The sequence below is a fragment of the Pelecanus crispus genome, chromosome 27, assembly GCF_030463565.1.
Source record: "Pelecanus crispus isolate bPelCri1 chromosome 27, bPelCri1.pri, whole genome shotgun sequence".
NCBI lineage: Eukaryota > Metazoa > Chordata > Aves > Pelecaniformes > Pelecanidae > Pelecanus > Pelecanus crispus.
In genome coordinates, this window is record NC_134669.1 from 222,446 (window position 1) to 241,392 (window position 18,947).

General features: G+C 53.3%; 2 protein-coding genes across 2 annotated transcripts; one reads left to right on the forward strand and one right to left on the reverse strand.

Moving 5' to 3' along the window:
- Positions 1–687: 687 nt before the first annotated feature.
- On the reverse strand, positions 688–1,602 carry LOC104038215 (olfactory receptor 14J1-like). The gene has a single exon (XM_075725207.1). It carries the CDS (start codon positions 1,600–1,602, stop codon positions 688–690), a length of 915 nt encoding a protein of 304 aa, XP_075581322.1.
- A 14,307-nt stretch (positions 1,603–15,909) lies between these two features.
- Positions 15,910–16,869, forward strand: LOC142596180 (olfactory receptor 14A16-like). Its single transcript, XM_075725230.1, has one exon. The coding sequence runs from the start codon at positions 15,910–15,912 to the stop codon at positions 16,867–16,869; it is 960 nt and encodes a 319-aa protein (XP_075581345.1).
- Positions 16,870–18,947: the final 2,078 nt, after the last annotated feature.

The following is an 18,947-nucleotide window of genomic DNA, read 5'->3' on the forward strand; positions in this document are numbered from 1 at the left end:
GGGGAAGAAGGAGAAAGTGGGGATGCTTGGAATGATGGCATTTGTCTTCCCAAGTAACTGTTATGAGTGATGAAGCCCTACTTTCCTTTAAATGGCTGAATATCTGCCTGCTGCTGGGAGGCAGTGAATGAATTCTGCATTTTGCTTTGCTTGCATGTGTGGCTTTTCCTTTACTTATTAAACTATTTTTATCTCAATCTGTGAGTTGTCTCACTTTTACCTTTTCTGGGCTCACTGGTGTGTGTGTGTGTTTGGGCGTACATGCTTTGCTGGTCAAGTGGGGCTAGCGAGGAGGAGGAGGAGGAGGCCACAAAGATGTGGAGAGACCCAGGGTTAGAACTACCAAGTGGGTGATATCTCTGAGTGTGGGCAGACCCAAAGGCCAGGCCCACAGTAGGAGATCCCATTTCATTACAGAGATGCTAGGAGAGTGTCAGCGCTGTCCCAGTAAAACACACTTTTATCTCAGATCCAGGTGTGACAGAGCAGGTTCATTCCTAAGTCGGAATAAGAGGAATCCAAACATTTCTGTAGAAAAGTGATAAAAATTAAAAACCATATATAATATGGTAATGGTAATATTAAAAAAAAATGCTAAAACAAAAAGCAAAAGACAGGCCTGTAATGGAACACCCAGAGAATTATTGGGTGAACAGCAAAGGAAAATTTATCACTGTGGAAATTCACCTATGAAATCCCCTTCCTAATGGCTTCTTTGAGCTCCTGGTTCCTCATGCTGTAGATGAGGGGGTTCACTGCTGGAGGCACCACCGAGTACAGAACTGCCAGCACCAGGTCCAGGGATGGGGAGGAGATGGAGGGGGGCTTCAGGTAGGCAAATGTGCCAATGCTGACAAACAGGGAGACCACGGCCAGATGAGGGAGGCACGTGGAGAAGGCTTTGTGTCGTCTCTGCCCAGAGGGGATCCTCAGCACAGTCCTGAAGATCTGCACATAGGACAGCATGATGAAAAGAAAAAAGCTGAATGCTACTAAGAAACTAACCAAAACAAGAGCAGTTTCCTTGAGGTGAGCATTGGAGCAGGAGAGCTTGAGGATGTGGGGGATTTCACAGAAGTATTGCTCTACAGCATTGCCTTTGCAGAGAGGTAGTGAGAATGTATTGGCAGTTTGCAACACTGCATTGAGAAACCCAGTGCCCCAGGCAGCTGCTGCCATGTGGACACAAGCTCTGCTGCCCAGCAAGGTCCCGTAGTGCAGGGGTTTGCAGATGGCAACGTAGCGGTCGTAGGCCATGATGGTGAGAAGAAAATATTCTGCTGACATCAAAAAGACAAACAGAAAGAGCTGTGCAGCACACCCCAAGTAGGAGATGGCCCTGGTGTCCCACAGGGAATTGGCCATGGCTTTGGGGACAGTGGTGGAGATGGAGGCCAGGTCAAGGAGGGAGAGGTTGAGGAGGAAGAAGTACATGGGGGTGTGGAGGCGGTGGTCGCAGGCTATGGCGGTGATGATGAGGCCGTTGGCCAGGAGGGCAGCCAGGTAGATGCCCAGGAAGAGCCAGAAGTGCAGGAGCTGCAGCTGCCGCCTGTCTGTGAATGCCAGGAGGAGGAACTCAGTGATGGAGCTGCTGTTGGACATCTGCTGCCTCTGGGCATGGGGGACTGTCCAAGAGGGAAAAGACGGTGACAAGTTAGGAGAGAATTCTCTGAGCAAAAGCAAAGCCATTTCTTACAGAACCCCCTTCAAACGGCCTCTGTCCATTCAGGAAGACCTTTGGCAGGTCCCATTCAGGAGCACTGGTTGGTGCTGGCTGAGGGTGCCCCAGGGAGCAGGGGCTCTGCTGTGGGCTCTGCAGGGCTCAGTCCTGCCCTACAGCAGTAGGAAAAGAGGAACACGGGGTGATTTCAAGTTAAATCCCCTCGTGACATCAAAGAGCTTTTCAGCATTGTCGCTCCCGATTCACCCAAGTGCAGAGCAGAGCTGTGGGGATTGTGTTTTGCCTCTTCTGCTCTGGCTGCCCCACCACAGCTGAGGCGTGTTTTTACTGCAGAAACCCCTGGCATTCCTGCTGCCCTGCAAGGGAAACCGTGTGGGTCCTGAGAGGCCAGGGGAGGGTCCCTGAGTGCCGAGTGAGGACAGCCGCTCTGTGCATCAGCCCTGATCTCAGCTCCCTGTGCTGGCAGCTATTTCAGTGGGAGGACTATCGCCCTCGGCTCTTCCCCCAGAAGAACCAGGACACTGCTGGGAGCAGAGGAATCCAGTTTCCAAGGGCAGATGGCCAAGGCCCTCAGCCCATCTCCTGGTACCTGCGGAGGATCTCAGCTCTGCCCTGCCAAGCAGGGACGCAGAGGGCTCATTACAGCTGCCGGCATGCAGCCGCCCAGCAGCATTTCAAGGGCCTTAGCACCCCGCTGGCTTCTCCATGGGGCTCCTGCACAAGAGAGAGAGGCCATGGGAGAGCTGTGCCCTGCGGGAGGGCAGCCTGCAGCCCAGCAGCACCTCCCAAGGAAAGACTCACCTCTCCTCAATTCCTTACGTCCTGAAGAGAGGGTGAGATCCCTGCCAGCCCCACACACTGCAGCACCCAGAGCCCCGAAGGTTAACAGGGGGCGAGTTGGGTGCTTTTCCTCCATGGACACAGGTGCATGACAGCGCTGGTGTCTGAGCTGCACTTGAATCCTCACCCCCACACCCCAGTGAGTGTGACAGTCAGAACTGTAAGGGCAGCAGGGAGAAGAGGAGGAGATGCCAAATGAGGCCTTGCAAGGGAGGCAGGGGAGGGAGGCACAGTCACACACTTGAGTGTTTCTCCTCTTTGGTGGTCAGGCTGCTGCAAGGGCAACTCCTGAGCATGTCCCCATGATAGGAAGGGCAGGGGCTGTGCTGTGTGAGTGAGAAGAGCAGGGGCTTGCTCCCGGGAAAGCGCCTGCACTGCAGGGGATGGCAGGGAGATGCCTGAATGCCTCCTGCCACGGCATTTCTTGCAGCAGGTCTCTCTCCCTCCCTGCCCACCTCTCTGCTGCCTGCAGCTCTTCTTGGCCAGGACCTGTTTCTCTGTCCCCACGTCTCCTCCCTCTTCATGCTCACAGAGCCCGTCCCACGCGCTGTGTGCTCAGCTCTGCCCTGCACACCCCTCCTGGCAGCAGGGCACTGCCCAGGGACATCTCTGGGGGTGTGCAAGGACCAAGGAGCAGCTCAGACAAGTCCTAACGAGAACTGGGCTCTCACTGCCTACTCCAGAGCACAGAAATACATTCCCATCTCCCACTGCCCACACAGCCAACCGAGAAGAGAAAACCCAAAGGACAAATTTCTACCCTTTCAGGTAATCCCTTACCTTGACATACACCTTTAAAACGACCCTCTGCAAATGTCCGGTGGGTGATGTAGGAGTCTGAGCAGCCCTGACCCAGGCTGAACACTCTGCACAGCAGAAGGGCCCTGCCCTGCTGGGTGTCCCTCCTTCCACCCACAGCTTCTCCCTGCAGCACCGTGGGGAGCTGCTTGGGCAGGCTGAGAGCTGACCCTGGCAGGTGGCAGAGTCCCTGCCCCGGCACACAGCACCTTGGGGTGCAGGGACCCTGCTCGCAAGGACAGCCCTGGGCACCCCTGGCTGCACACCTCTCTTCAAAACCCTGGAGCCGTCCCTGGCAGAAGGCAGCCGTCATGCCCTGTCCTGATGGTACAGCAGGAAGCCCGGCTCTGCAGCCCCTCCTCCTCCTCTACACTAGAGAAACTCTGAGAGTCCTCCTGAAAGGTCGTATTTGCTGTGGCATGTACCAGCTTTTGGATGTCCCTCCAGGAACACCTGTTACATTGCCCTGCAACCAGAATCTTACCATGTAGAGAGCAGTGAAGATCTCTCCTGCAGTGAGCTCTCAGCACCCTCCCACCCCACACTGCCTTTAACCTCTCCCTGCCTCCCTCCTCTCCCCTCCCTGCCTGCAGGCACTGCCCTCAGCCCTGCTGCGCTTGGCACAGGAGCTGCTCCTGGGCAGAGCTGTCTCTGCAGCGCTGCCCGCTTGCCAGGAGCTGCCTGCGTCCCAGGAGCCCGGCCCAGCTCAGCAGCACAGCACCAGCCCAAGGCAGCCCTTGCTCTGCCCCTCTGGGCTGCCTTGTGTTGTCCCTGGGGCTGCAGGGGAACCTGCTCTGAAACTGCCTGAAGCCATCACTGATGCTCCTTCCTGCAGCTGGGGAGAGACTCTTACTTCCAGTAGTGTAATTTCTCTTCCCAGAGAAAGATTTAGGTCCAAGAATCACCTTTTCTCAACCCATCTTTAGGCAGGACAACAGAGACAGTGACAGGGAGATGTCTCCTGTACCCCTGCTGAGGGAAGCAATTCAGGCCCCATTCTGGGTGTTTAGTCCTGAGGCAAGACTGTCTGCCACAAACCCACAGGAGGGGGGATTCCTCCTGCCTCACTTCAGGTGGGCACAACATGGGCACCTGCATGGGAGCTCCTTGTCTCAGCTCCCATGGCAATAATGGAGATGGAGGCCAGGAGGGAGCTGTTCAGGCACAAACACCTGGCGACATTTGGGCTTCAGGAGGTGGCCCCAGACATGTGCAGGTGACTGCCAGCTCTAAGGGAGCAGCTCATCGAGGCAGGGCAGCATCTGGAGGCATCTTCTTGGAGGCTGATGGGAAATTCAATTGGCCAGGTGGAATGACAGCAGATGCCCACTGAATCTATAGATATTCCTTATGTCCAGGGCAGCCTATAGAGGTATTCAGCTGAGCAAATGGACTCCTGCAGCTTAGGGAGAGCTCTCATTTGCCAGTGTCTCTCAGTTGCCCACAACCCATCCAGATTCTTTCAAAGCTCTGTTTTCTCTAGCATCCAAGGTGTCCTAGCCCCAGACCTGCCTGAACCCTCACATGCACTGCTCTCTCCCTGCACTACCATGGGGGTCACAAGCCTTTCCCTCTTCCCCTGCAGTCACAGCACCTCACCCCAGGACATCTGTGCATCCTCCATGCTCATAGACGTGTCCTGAGGTCCATCCCCTGTGGGAAATGAAGGGCAAAAGAGAGTAAGGTCAGCTCATGGTGCATGACTGAGCACAGCCATCCTCAGCAATGGGCATTCCCCATCTCCTAGGCTGAGCCATGCACACAACATGCAAATGGCTGTCAGCCCTGCTTGGCAGAAGAGGGCTCTTCCTTCCTGACATCTTCCCAGGACAAACCTCTCCTCTTCCCCATCCACGGACATCAACTGCTTTCCATGTCTGGGCTCTGATATGGGTTAAGGATTTGCTAAAGCCATCAGCCATCTCCTTGTTTCTCACAGAAACCCCTCAACCCTCTCTCTGAGACCTGCACATGGCCAGGCACTGCTGCTCACAGCCACTCGCTCTTCAGAAGGGGCCTTAAGCTTCCTGGATCTTCCTGGTGCTTGTTAACTGGCTTCATGGCTCCCTCCAGACCTCACAGAAAGCTTTTTTGTCTATGACAGGGCCTTTATAACTGTCTTTTATGAAATCATTGTCTTTTTATCATCTTCTGTGCAGAATGTCCCAGATGCCCCAAAAGAGATGCCGAATGAAGTGCCAGTAAGAACCAGGTGAGCAACACCCAAGGCTGTGACTTCCTGGCAAGGAGTGTCTCCTGTTTGTCACCTTTTCTCATGAAAGAAACAGGAAAACTCTCCATGCCATGGAGCTCTGCGGAAGGAAAATGGAGCTGTGCATAGCATGAGGTGACACAAGTGGGATCAGCAGGTTAGACTTTTGTAGGGAAGGCTTTACAAGGGGGTACCCTGACTTCACCTAGATAAAAAAATAGAGACCAGGCAGTGTGCTGATGCGTGGGGGAAGTGTCCTGGGGTAAGAGAGTGTGGATGAGAGAAGGCTGGGGAGATTTGGGTTGCAGGTTTGAGGTAGCACTTTCCAGGTCTGAGCAGCCTGAGCTTTGGAGCTGAGGAAAAATAAAGCAGCTCTCAAGGATGTTTTGGAATTAGTCGTACTGTCACTAATAGCAGTAACAGGAGAGTGCTGTAAGGGAACTCCTTTGTCTTCTCGATGATGAACTAAAGCTCCTGCATTTTGTTTTTACTTGACAAAATAGCTAAAAGTTTTCAGTGATTAACCTCTGGCGTGCAATTCTTAGACCAGTGGCTTTTTCTCTCACTGCTAACTCTTTGTTACTATTTACTGATTACAGCTCTTAGACAGAATTGCCCTTAAATCATCGCTGCTCCATCCATTTCTCACACGTTTCATCAGGACAGGGAGGTGGAATAGGGGAGTTGTTTTGGTGTTAGCCAAAGAAGACAGACAAGGGACAGGTCCCAGGTTAGTGAAAAGGCACAAAGGAAAGCACAGTTTTGGTGTGGAGTCCACTGACACAACACCATTACCTGCATTTCCAGTCTCTCCAGTCCTGACCGTACAGCAGGGAGCCTGGAAGCTCTGAGCTCCCTGCATCTGCCCTGCATTTCCACATGTAAAATGAAACTCACCTAGTAACAAAGTTGGTTTGGATTCTCTTCACTGCCTAAAGCACCACATGGGTCAGGAGACTGGCCAGGACACAGAAAGAGGAATCACACTTCTCTGGACAAAAGCTTAGGTGTTCCCAGGAATCTCAGGTGGCATGGCATAGTGATTGCTGGGTTCAAGGAGCTGTTCACATGCCTTGTCCTCATTTCTGTAATGGTGGCCTCCCACCAAAGGCTGGGCTATCACCCACCCCAGGTTCAAGCTGGCTCTGACTTTGTGCAGCTGAAACCTGAACACCTCCAAACCTGGCAATCAGAGATCCTCCCTGGATGTCCTGTTGCAGGGCACAACCACCTGCCTTGTCGGTGTTTCCCTAAGGCCCAGCGTGAAGCTCCCAGCAGGAAGTTTGGGGCTGTTGTCTCTGCCATAGCAGCTGCCACTGCACAAGGGCTTGGCTCCACCACCACCTCTCCAGGGATGTGTCACCTGCTTTCAGACTGCCCTGTGCCTCCCCTTCAGCACACTAAAGAGGCCCAGTTCCCTCCGCCTCTCCACACAGCTCGTCTGCTTTAGCCCCCTAAGCCCACCGTGACAGACTTCCTCTGCACCTTCTCCACTTCAGCCACCCTGCGTTCAAAATGGCAAACCCACTGGCTCCTGTGGCATCCATCCTAACTGCCATGCCCTTCTCCTCAGGACACTCCTCAGACACTCATGGCACAGCCTGGCCCAAGGCATGAGGTTGTTCTGCCCCCACCGCAGACCTTGCTGCCTTTGCCTTCCAAAACTTCAAGAGGTTTTTGTTGGCCAAAGCCACAAGGGTGTCAAGGTCTCTCTAGACTGAAGCTCCAACACATCAGCATTTCAGGTTTGTTGGACAGTGCCTCAAACAAGAGAAGAATGTGGGGAATAGCAGAACACTACAGGTAAGGAAAGAAAAAGACGTGCTTAATGGAGTTGCTACCCAAGGTGGAAAATACCACAGTAACCATCTCAGAAATACCAGAAGAGCATATGTCAGCCAGAAAAGGAAGCTTAAAGAAAGCGTACCCCCCCGATGAACAAGAAAGGTGAACTTGTATCAATGGACGAGGAGAAGGCTGAGGTACTCAACAACTTCTTTGCCTCAGTCTTCACCAGCAACCTCTCTCCTCACCCCTCCCAAATCGATGGACCACAAGATGGGGACCAGGGGAGTAGAGCCCCTCCCACTGTAAGGGAAGATCAGGTTTGAGACCACCTGAAGAACCTCAATGTACACAAGTCTATGGGACCTGATGAGATGCATGCCAGAGTTCTGAGGGAATTGGCTGATGCAGTTGCCAAGCCACTCTCCATGATATTTGAAAAGTCCTAGCAGTCAGGTGAAGTCCCTGCTGACTGGAAGAAGGGGAATGTTGTGCCCGTTTTTAAAAAGGGAAGAAAGGAGGACCCTGGGAACTACCGCCCTGTCAGCCTCACCTCTGTGCCTGAGAAGATCATGGAGCAGATCCTCCTAGAAGATATGCTCAAGCACATGGAGGAGAGGGAGGTGATTCGAGACAGCCAGCACAGCTTCACCAAGGGCAAGTCCTGCCTGACCAACCTAGTGGCTTTCTATGAAGGAGTGACTGCATCAGTGGACAAGGGAAAAGCAACAGATGTCATCTACTTGGATTTCTGTAAAGTGTTCGACACAGTCCCCCACAACACCCTTCTCTCTAAATTGGAGAGATATGGGCTTGATGGGTGGACTGTTCGATGGATAAGGAATTGGTTGGATGGTTGCATCCAGAGGGTCGTGGTCAATGGCTCGATGTCCACATGGAGACTGGTGACAAGTGGGGTCCCTCAGGGGTCCATACTGGGACCGGTGCTATTTAACATCTTCATCAATGCCATAGACAGTGGGATCGAGTGCACCCTCAGCAAGTTTGCAGATGACACCAAGCTGAGTGGTGCGGTTGACACACCAGGAGGACGAGATGTCATCCAGAGGGACCTGGACAAGCTGGAGAGGTGGGCCTGTGTGAACCTCATGAGGTTCAGCAAGGCCAAATGCAAGGTCCTACACCTGGGACGGGGCAACCCGCAGTATCAGTACAGGCAGGGGGATGAAGGGATTGAGGGCAGCCCTGCGGAGAAGGACTTGGGGGTACTGGTGGATGAAAAGCTGGACATGAGCCGGCAATGTGCGCTTGCAGCCCAGAAAGCCAACCGTATCCTGGGCTGCATCAAAAGAAGCGTGGCCAGCAGGTCGAGGGAGGGGATTCTGCCCCTCTGCTCTGCTCTGGTCAGACCTCATCTGGAGTACTGCTCTGGGGCCCTCAGCACAAGAAGGACATGGACCTGCTGGAGTGGGTCCAGAGGAGGCCACCAAAATGATCCAAGGGCTGGAGCCCCTCTCCTGAGGCCAGGCTGAAAGAGTTGGGGTTGTTCAGCCTGGAGAAGAGAAGGCTGCGAGGAGACCTTATTGCGACCTTCCAGTACTTAAAGGGGGCCTACAGAAAAGATGGGGAGAATCTTTTTAGCAAGGCCCGTTGTGACAGGACAAGGAATAATGGATTTAAACTAAAGATGAGTAGATTTAGACTAGACATTAGAAAGAAATTTTTAACAATGAGGGTTGTCAAGCACTGGCACAGGTTGCCCAGAGAGGTGGTAGAGGCCCCATCCCTGGCAACATTCCAGGCCAGGTTGGACGGGGCTCTGAGCAACCTGGTCTGGTTAAAGCTGTCCCTGCTCACTGCAGGGGGGTTGGGCTAGATGGCCTCTAAAGGTCCCTTCCAACCCAAAGCATTCTATGATTCTATGAATAAAATGCATTCCTCAGCTGTCTATTAAGTCCAAGTTGCCTCCACTAAATACCACCTCTACTTTTGAGTGGAAAACCTTCAGTGAGATGAGTAGGAAAGGACAAAGGCAATGAAGGAGCTGGCTGAAGAGACAGTCAGGCGACAGCAGCAGCAGCAAGCTTTAAACTGCCTGAAGCTCAAAGCAGCACCTGGGTACTTGGGAGGGGTCTGAGTGAATGGAGAGCAATGGGAGGAGGAAAACTGGATGGACGCTGGAAAATGCGTATGTGCAGACAGTCTGCTAGCAGAGAAGATGACTTGAGAAATGGTCAGGTTAATCAGGACATGTGGCAATACCTAAAGGATTAGTGCGATTCAACAGACTCCATACTGGACAGAGTAGTGGTCCAGCAAGTGCTGGGATGATGAAGGTTCCTTCTCCTGAGAGCAGTTCACATGCTGAAAAGGTTCCTGATAGCAACACAGGAAAACATTCTCTCTCTATTAAAAGCATTCAAATATTTCAGCTGATGAAAATGTTCCCATACTACATAAACACTAAGCAAATGTCCTCGTCTTTGCAGGCCGAGCTCAGCTCCTGACCAGAAGCCTCCAGTGCCACTTGAGGAGGTCCTGGTGTGCCTGGTACACTCACCCGGGACTGGTAGTGACCACAGGGAGCCGTGGCAGACCCGGACCCTCCAAGTGAAACTGCAGGTGGAGGGTGACACCAGGCACCTGTGCTCCTGTAGCTCAATCCACCCTGATTTCCAAAACTGATCTTAAAAAATAAAAAAGAAAAAAAAGAAAAAAAAACCCCAAACCAAACCAAACTAGCCCTCCTTCCCTACTACAGGACAAATATTGTGATAGAAATCAAGAGTGAGGAAAAGGGCATAAGGAAGAATTTTAAAATCTGTAAAGTGCGATAATATGTATCTTTTGCTTTGTATTTTTTAATATTTCTTTTATTTTCTATTTGCTTAGTTTCCAGTTCAGCATGTCCCTCCAAGCACAACCAACCAATCATTTCTTTACCCATCAATTTATTCGACCATGCAGAGTGCACTGTCCTAACTTGTGATCCAAGAGGACATGCTCAGGGACACACCCCTCAACCAAACTGAAGCTAGACAGCCTTTACTTCCCCAGCTCATCTTTTGGGACTCTTGGAAAGATGCTCGCAACGTTTGCTTTTTGTCAGTCTTCAGGGAGTTGCCTTGATCTCCTTGACCTTTCAAAGACGATGATGGGTGATGTCCTTGGGTTCTGCCTGGAGGTACAAAGGCCTTGCAGACCTTGCTGGGAAAGGCTGAGACAAAGAGGACACAGAGTATGTCAGACCTCTCTGCATCTACTCTCACTGAATTCAGAAGTGGCCCCGCATTATCTGTCTTTATTCTTTAACTGTTCCTGAAGTAAGAGCAGCTCGTTATGGTACCCTCGGACTCCCTTGCAAGGGCCATCTCCAGGGAAGCTGGAACTATTTCTCAGTTCCTCCATCTGAAGTGAGTCTCTGTGTCCACCTCCTGTATGCTTCCATTACCTATGGAGCTTCCTCATGAGGTCCCTCTTCAGCCAGGCTGGGCTTGTGGCCTATGTACTCACCACTGCTCTTTGTGGGCGATTCTGTCGTTAAAGACAAGCTGTACTGAGTTGTGCTGCCCTTCAGTGCTGCTGCCCATGGGATCCCCACTAAAAGCCCCCTGACGAGGCCAAAGTCTTCCCCCTGCACTCTGACACCTGCACTCTGCTCCTTTCCTTCTACAGTCTGCTCAAGAGCTGGACGCCCCTGTTTCACGGTCACTACAGCCAAGGATGACACTGGTTTTCATGTCCCTGACCAGCTTTTCATGGTTTGCAAGGACCTGATCCAGGTGAGCATCATCTATATTGGTCCAGCTGGTGGCTTTCCTAAGACATTGCTCCAACACCTTCCAGAAACCTACTGGTCTATTCTCACAGTGCTATGTTCCCCCTCCAATGAATGCCAGGGTAATTAAAGTCCCCAGAAAGAGCCCCACGTTACTGATCTGGAGACTTCCCTGAGTTGCTTAAGTAAGAGCTTGTCCACCTCCTCCCTTTGATTGATCTTTACCTCCCACCACAATGTTGCCCGAACTGGCCTCTCCTCCGATCCTCACCCACAAGGGCTCACCCAACCTGTTGACTTTCCCAGCATGGAGCTCCGTACATCCAAGCAGCTCCTCCACACAGACATTATCCCTCTTCCGATGCTCCGAGCCTGTGTCTCATGAAGAACCTTTAGCCATCCATTGCAGCGTGCAAGCCGTGTGAAGTGTCCCACTGTGCCTCACAAGTCACAGCTTGTGACAGACCACGGCGGTCCAGCTCCTCCTCTCTGTGCCCAGTCAGAGGACAGTGTTGCACATGTGGGCTGCAGCCCCTGAGTGGTGGCTCCAGGGCCCAGCTCAGACTTGTCATGGTGAACAGCGATACCGAGCAGCCAAGAGCCCATGTATGCAAAAGCTTTGCTTCATGTCAGAGACATGCTGGAGTAGGGGGGAGATGGCATTGTAAGACATGAGGTGCCCAAGAAGGGAGCAATCCCTGCTGTCTCCAGGGCCAGAGAGAAACAGGGCTGGGCTCTGCAGCCCTGGCAGGAGAGGGCATTGCTGACTGTGGTGTCTCTGCAGCCCGGGAGAGCCTTTGGTGGAGAGAGGCACTGATCTCCTGGAAGGACAAGGTGCTGCTGGAAGTGTCTTGGGTGCGGACATCCTGTGATCTAGGCACACTCCAGATTCATTGGACTCTTTGAAGACTGTATCATCCAGAGCGTAAGGGATGGGGGAGAGGAGAACTGGAAGAAGCTGAGACCATAGCCCCACGAGCAGAGACCCCAGTGCCATGTGCTGCTTATTCCTGCAGTGCCTTGCATCTACTGGGTAGAGACGGGCCAGAGCTGGCTTCGCTGCAGGGGTGGGAATCAATCACCTTCACACAAGCACCAAACTAATCAGAGATGCCACCTGGGGTGTCTGTCACGCACCCGCTCTGAGTGGACAGGGCTTTCCTGCAGCTCCTGTCCTGTCCCTGCCAGCCCCATGCAGTTTTGGTGCAGAGCCTTGGCGTCTCACATAGCACTGCAGGCCTGTATTTGGCCATTAAATGAGCAGCTGCCCTGGATTAGCTTAGGCTAGGTGGGGATGTGTGAGACAGCTCTTGTGACAGAGATGGACAGCTAGGAACTACAGCTGAAGGAGGGGAGAAGGAGAAAGCCTTCTCTCTCCCTCTGGCCCGTAACGCCATTTGGTCAGCTGAACACCTCTATGGGCAGCCCTGAACAGCCTGAGCTAGGACAAGCGGGGATGTCCTAAACGTGGGCATCTGCCATTATTTCAGCTGGCATCCTCCCCAGGCTGCAGGATGATGCCCCCAGATGTTTCCCAACCTCTCAGTCCTGCTCCATTGTCGTGGGCTACACCTGGCACCCCAAGTGTCACCCGGGGTTTGTGTGTGACCTCCTGGTCTCCATCTCCATCAATGACCATGGCAGCACAGAAAAGGAGCGCAGGGGCCTATTTTTAACAGACGCCATTCCTGAAGCAAGAGGAATCTCACCTGCTGTGGGTTTGTGACAGGCACAGGAGGGAGCTGAGGTCCCTTGCAGCCCCAGGACTACAAATCCAGGATGAGAGGCAACGAAGCTGGGGAAGGGTCTAGAGCACAGGCCTTATGAGGAGCGGCTGAGGGAACTGGGGTTGTTTAGCCTAGAGAAGAGGAGGCTGAGGGGAGACCTTATCGCTCTCTACAACTACCTGAAAGGAGGTTGTAGTGAGGGGGGTGTTGGTCTCTTCTCCCACATAGTTAGTGATAGGATGAGAGGAAATGGGCTCAAGCTGCACCAGGGGAGGTTTAGGTTGGATATTAGGAAAAATTTCTTCACAGAAATGGTAGTCAAGCATTGGAACAGGCTGCGCAGAGAGGTGGTGGAGTCACCATCCCTGGAAGCATTCAAGAAATGAGTAGGTGTGGCACTTGGGGACATGGTTTAGTCTAGTCTACCCTTGATTGGTTTAGTGTGGACTTGATAGTGTAGGTTAATGGTTGGACTGGATGATCTTAAAGGTCTTTTCCAACCGAAGTGATTCTATGGTTCTATGATTCTATGCCTGCACTGACTCAGCTGATCGCCTTCCCTCAGCAGGGGTAAAGGAGAGCCCTCCCTGTCAGCGTCCAGGTGTCCTGTCTAATGACGGGACAAGGAAGGGTGATTCTCAGAGCTAGCTGCGTCTCTGAGAGGAGAAAGGATGCTGCTGGAAAGAAATGTCTGTGTGCAGAGGTGAGACAGGCAGCGTGGGTGATTACTTCAGTCCCTTTCCAAGTGGGTTCCTGGAGAAGCCCCAGGGACACCTGAAGGGCGCGCAGGGTGGGGTGCAGAGCAGAAAAAGTGATGTCTTGGGCACGTCCTCTACTCCTGGGCTGAGACAGGCTCCTGGGATGGAGGGAGCTCATGGTAAGCAGGCAGCACTGCAGAGAGACAGCTCTGCCCAGGAACAACTCCTCTGCAGAGCGTGGCAGGGCTCTGGGAAAAGGAGTAGGGCAGAGAGAGATTAAAGGCAGTCTGGAGTGGGAGGACAGAGGAGAGCTCAAAGGGAAGAAATCTTTCCAGCCCTTGACACGGTAAGTCTCTTGGTGCAGGGCAATGCAGCTGCGGTTCCTGGAAGAGTCTCCTAAATTAGCTCTCATAGCCTACAGCCTACGGGATCTGCCAGGAGGACTCCCAGTGCAGGGGCTCACGTTAGGCAAGTGTGAAGGGGTGAAGCCAGGGTGAGCACCCAGAGCTGCCCAGGGCATTTCAGAGGGGGCTTTGGCAGAGGAAGATCAAGGCAGGGGAGCCCTTCAAGGAAGAGAGCTTTCCCCAGTCTGTGCTTTTTAGGTTCCTGCTGTTTCAGGAAAAAGGGAAAAGGCGCTGCTTCATTTGCAGAGGGAGACTGAGAGTCCTGAGCTGCTACACTGAGAGATCAGCCGGTCTGGCAGGAGCCAAGTAAACTGCTTTCACCCACTCCTCTACCTACAGAGAGCACCAGCATCACCTTTGCTGTCCTCAGCAGGCTTTGTCTGACCTGCTCCTTACTGCCTGCAAATGGGGAGCACCCCTGGAGAGTGCCTGAAGCGGGGAGGTTTCTTCAGGTCAGAGCTGAGCAGACAGCACTTGGTGATGGGGTCTGTGATCCCTGAGAGGGAAAACTTTGAGGACAGAGAAAGAATTCCCAGCAGGGATAGCTCCAGGCAGCAGGCACATGGGCAGAGAGCTATACAAAACTCCAGCCAGAAATGTCATGGGAGGCAGAATTTGGAAAGCTCCCTGTCATCCCCTCCAATGCAGAGCCCTTCCCCTGAGCAAGACCCCTGGTCTCGTCTCCCACCCACCAGAGCCTCTGCCCTCCACGCTGTGTGCTCCAGGGCAGGAGCTGCCTCCTCTGCAGCCAGAGCTCCAGCACAGCAGAGGTGCGTCTCTCCTGACACGTGGCCACTTGCCTCTGCCCAGCAAAGGGGCTGAGAGCGACTGGCCTGGGATTTTGCTAACTGGGAGGTGCTGTGCTCTGCTAGGTAAGGAGAAGGCTTTCCTGAGTGCCCGGCTGCCTCTCCTCTCCTTGCTTCCCTTAGGAGCAGAGTCACTGAGATTTTCGTTGTTTCTCCGTCTGCTTGTGCTGCTCTTTTTGCTGCTCTTGGGGTCCCTGGCAATAACAGTGGTGGTGTGGTGCAAGGGTGGGGGTGTTGGGTGCCTGCTCTGGCACTGCCCTGGAGGGCGCTGCCCTGGAGGTGTTTCCATGGGACCAAGGTGCCCAAGCCCTCCCTTAATGTTCCAGGCTCGAGGCACTGCAGTCAGTGGTTGGGCAGTGAGACACTGCTTCCCTTAGTGGACATCACCTTGAGACACCTGATTATGGTGGACAGGGAGTCCTGCGGGGCTGTGAGCACCACTCCAGAAGGGCACAGCTCTCCTGTAGGACCTTTGTGATGTCTGAGAGCACCTGATGTGCCCATGCGAATCAGCATCCTTGTCCTCTCCTCTTCATCATGCCCTGCGAAGGAGAGGTGGTGTTAAGTCTGTACCTTGAACAGGACCCCTCTGCTCCCAGTAGCATCCAGTTTGTTTTTCAGAGCAACCTCTGTGTGTAGTCCTCCTCCAGCTGAGAGCGGTGCAAGCACAGAGCAGCTGGGCACCAGGCTGATGGGCAGAGCAGCCCTCCTGGATGTGAGCACGGATGCAGGGTTACACTGAGAGCAACGGGGCAACGGGGCAATTTGACCCTTTGCAAGAACATTTCCCAAGTGGGATGGGGCTCTCTGAATACTAAAACACAGTGTCACAAGATGCATTTGCTGCACCTCATCTCCCACCTTCCTCTGTGGAAGAAAGCGTCCTTCTGAGCTTGTTACCCTCCGCTACAGCACAGCACAGGGAACTCCTCCCCAGGAACCCTCCCTCCAAACCCACTGGGCTGCTGCCACCTCCACGTGTCATTGCAGTAAAGCAGGGCTGAGCCTGAAGGAGCCCACGGGTAGAGGGCACTGCTCTGCGCAGCACGGACAGCCAGCACAAACCAGAGCTGAAGCCTCTGAGCTGCATAACAGTTGCCCAGGCAAGAAAAACATCCTCATGTATTTCACAAGGAATGAATCAAATTTTGTTCAGAGAAGCTTCTCTAGGTTTTTTGGTTTTATCTCCTTTGGCAGTTTCCATGCCCAGAGGCAGCAGATGTCCAACAGCAGCTCCATCACCGAGTTCCTCCTCCTGGCATTCACAGACAGGCGGCAGCTGCAGCTCCTGCACTTCTGGCTCTTCCTGGGCATCTACCTGGCTGCCCTCCTGGCCAACGGCCTCATCATCACCGCCATAGCCTGCGACCACCGCCTCCACACCCCCATGTACTTCTTCCTCCTCAACCTCTCCCTCCTCGACCTGGGATCCATCTCCACCACTGTCCCCAAAGCCATGGCCAATTCCCTGTGGGACACCAGGGCCATCTCCTACTTGGGATGTGCTGCCCAATTATTTCTTTTTGTCTTTTTCATTTCAGCAGAGTATTGTCTTCTCACTGTCATGGCCTACGACCGCTATGTTGCCATCTGCAAACCCCTGCACTATGGGACCCTGCTGGGCAGCAGAGCTTGTGTCCACATGGCAGCAGCTGCCTGGGGCACTGTGTTTCTCTATGCTTTGCTGCACACATTCAATACATTTTCCATACCCCTCTGCCACGGCAATGCTGTGGGCCAGTTCTTCTGTGAAATCCCCCACATCCTCAAGCTCTCCTGCTCAAATGCCTACCTCAGGGAAGTTGGCCTTACTGTGCTTAGTGTCTTGGTAGCATTCAGCTGTTTTGTTTTCATCGTGGTGTCCTATGTGCAGATCTTCAGGGCCGTGCTGAGGATCCCCTCTGAGCAGGGACGCCACAAAGCCTTCTCCACGTGCCTCCCTCACCTGGCCGTCATCTGCTTATTTGTCAGCACTGGCACGTTTGCCTACCTGAAGCCCCCCTCCATCTCTTCCCCACCCCTGGACCTGGTGCTGGCAGTTCTGTACTCGGTGGTGCCTCCAGCAGTGAACCCCCTCATCTACAGCATGAGGAACCAGGAGCTCAAGGAGGCCATTAGGAAAGTGATTTCATGCATGATTTTCAACAGTGACAAATTTTCCATTGCTGTTCACAAATGATTCACCATGTATCCCATTGCCGGCATGTCTTTCGTTTTTTTGTTTTAACACGTGTGGTCATTATCTGGATGGTTATTAGTGTTCATTAAGTTTCTACAGAATTGTTTTGATTTCTCTTACTCCGACTGAGGAATGGACCTGCTCTGTCTCACCTGGATCTGATAGAAAAGTGTGTGTTTCTGGGATAGAGCTGACACTCTCCTAGCATCTCTTTAATAAAATGGGATCTCCCTAGTGCACTAAATGAAGGGTGGGGTCTTCTCTCAAAGATAATGTTAACAACAGGCTCCAGGAATTTCACCCTAAAACGACCTCTTCCTCCTTGGAATTGGGAGATAAAAGCTCATTGTCACATTGGCAGATGTTAGAGACCAAGGGTTGGCATTTGGACTCCCCCATTGGTGTGCGGTGGCGGTGGGGATAGTGAAAAGTCTCCGAGGTACATGCCCAGGGATGTCCCACATGGGACAGGGAAGAAGACATGCTCCAGGAGGGGAATTCAGAGCTGCCTGGAGAGACCGGGGCTTCTCCAGGGAGAGTGTGTGCCTGGGGTGGGCAGTGACTGCAGCCCCACAAAGGGAGATCGCCCAAGGTGGAGTCACCCAAAGGGAAGGGGCAAAATCCAGGTGTCTGCAAGGAAACACAGATGGACACAGCCAACCCTAGAAAGAGCAGCACCAACAGGCAACAGCACCATTACAGCCCCCACACCACCAGCAGCACTCACACAGCCATGAGCAACACAAGTGGCCCCATCCCAGTGCCCCTCTCAGGCTGATCTGCTGGGAAAGTTGCATGAGTGCTCTGTACGTTCCCGGCAGAACTTACCTGCGGGCTCACACAGCCCCATGGTCCCTCCACTGTGGGCCTGGCCTTTGGGTCTGCCCACACTCAGAGATATCACCCACTTGGTAGTTCCAACCCTGGGTCTCTCCAGATCCTGGTGGCCTCCTCCTCCTCCTTGCTAGCCCCACTTGACCACCAAAGCAGGTACACCCAAATACACAAACACATACACGGGTGAAGCCAGGAAAGGTAAAAGTGAGACAATTCATGGGTTGAGACAAAGCTGGTTTAATAGGTAAAGCAAAAGCTGTGCACACAAGCAAAGCAAAAGGAGGAATTCATTCACTGCCTCCCACCAGCAGGCAGGTATTTAGACATTTAAAGGAAAGCAGGGCTTCATCACTTGTAACGGTTACTTAGGAAGACAAATGCCATCCCTCCAAACACCCCCGCTTCCTTCTTTTTCCCCCAGATTCTGTTGCTGAGCACGATGTCCTGTGGTCTGCAATATCCCCCTGGTCACTTGGGGTCAGCTGTCCCAGATGGGTCCCCTCCCAACTTCTTGTGCACCCTCAGCCAAATCGCTGGCCGGGCAGCCTGAGAAGCAGAAAAGGCCTTAGCGCTGTGCAAGCACTGATCAGCAATAACAAAAACATCCCTGTTATCAACACTGTTCTCAGCACAAATCCAAAACAGAGCACCATACAAACTGCTATGAAGATAACTCTACCCCAGCTGAAACCAGTATCATAAGCAGGACAGAGCACGGTGATCAGGCACAGGGTTTGGCCATGCCAGCACTGCCCAGTCCCTCCCCACGGGAACCTGGCCCCTTCAATCCCCCTCCTGACCCCTCTTCCACGGGCTGCTGCTTCCACCTTGCACCTCCATCCCTCCCTTTCTCTGCCCCACTCTCCTCCCAACTCTTTGCCCCCCTCAGATATTACTTTTTCCTCAACAGTCTCAGCTTTTCTCCATTTGTACCCAAATTTGACAGTTTGGGGCCTGCCTCAGCACCAGCCCAATTGGGTTGTTTCCAAAGAAGGGACTTCAAAATCCACCTCCCAGCTACCAGGCCTCTCCTTGCATCGTCCTCTTCTGGCAACAGCGGGAACCTCCCAGCCAACCTCCCACAACCCTTCCCCTTTCCCTGCCTCTCCTCTCCCTTCCCCAGCACTCTCCTTTCTGCTGGGCAGGCACCAACGTGCTCCCCCACGGGCACTGCAGAGCCCTGCTGGCACAGCTCGGGTGGTGGCAGGGCAGCCATGGACGCCAAGGGCTCCTCAGGAGGG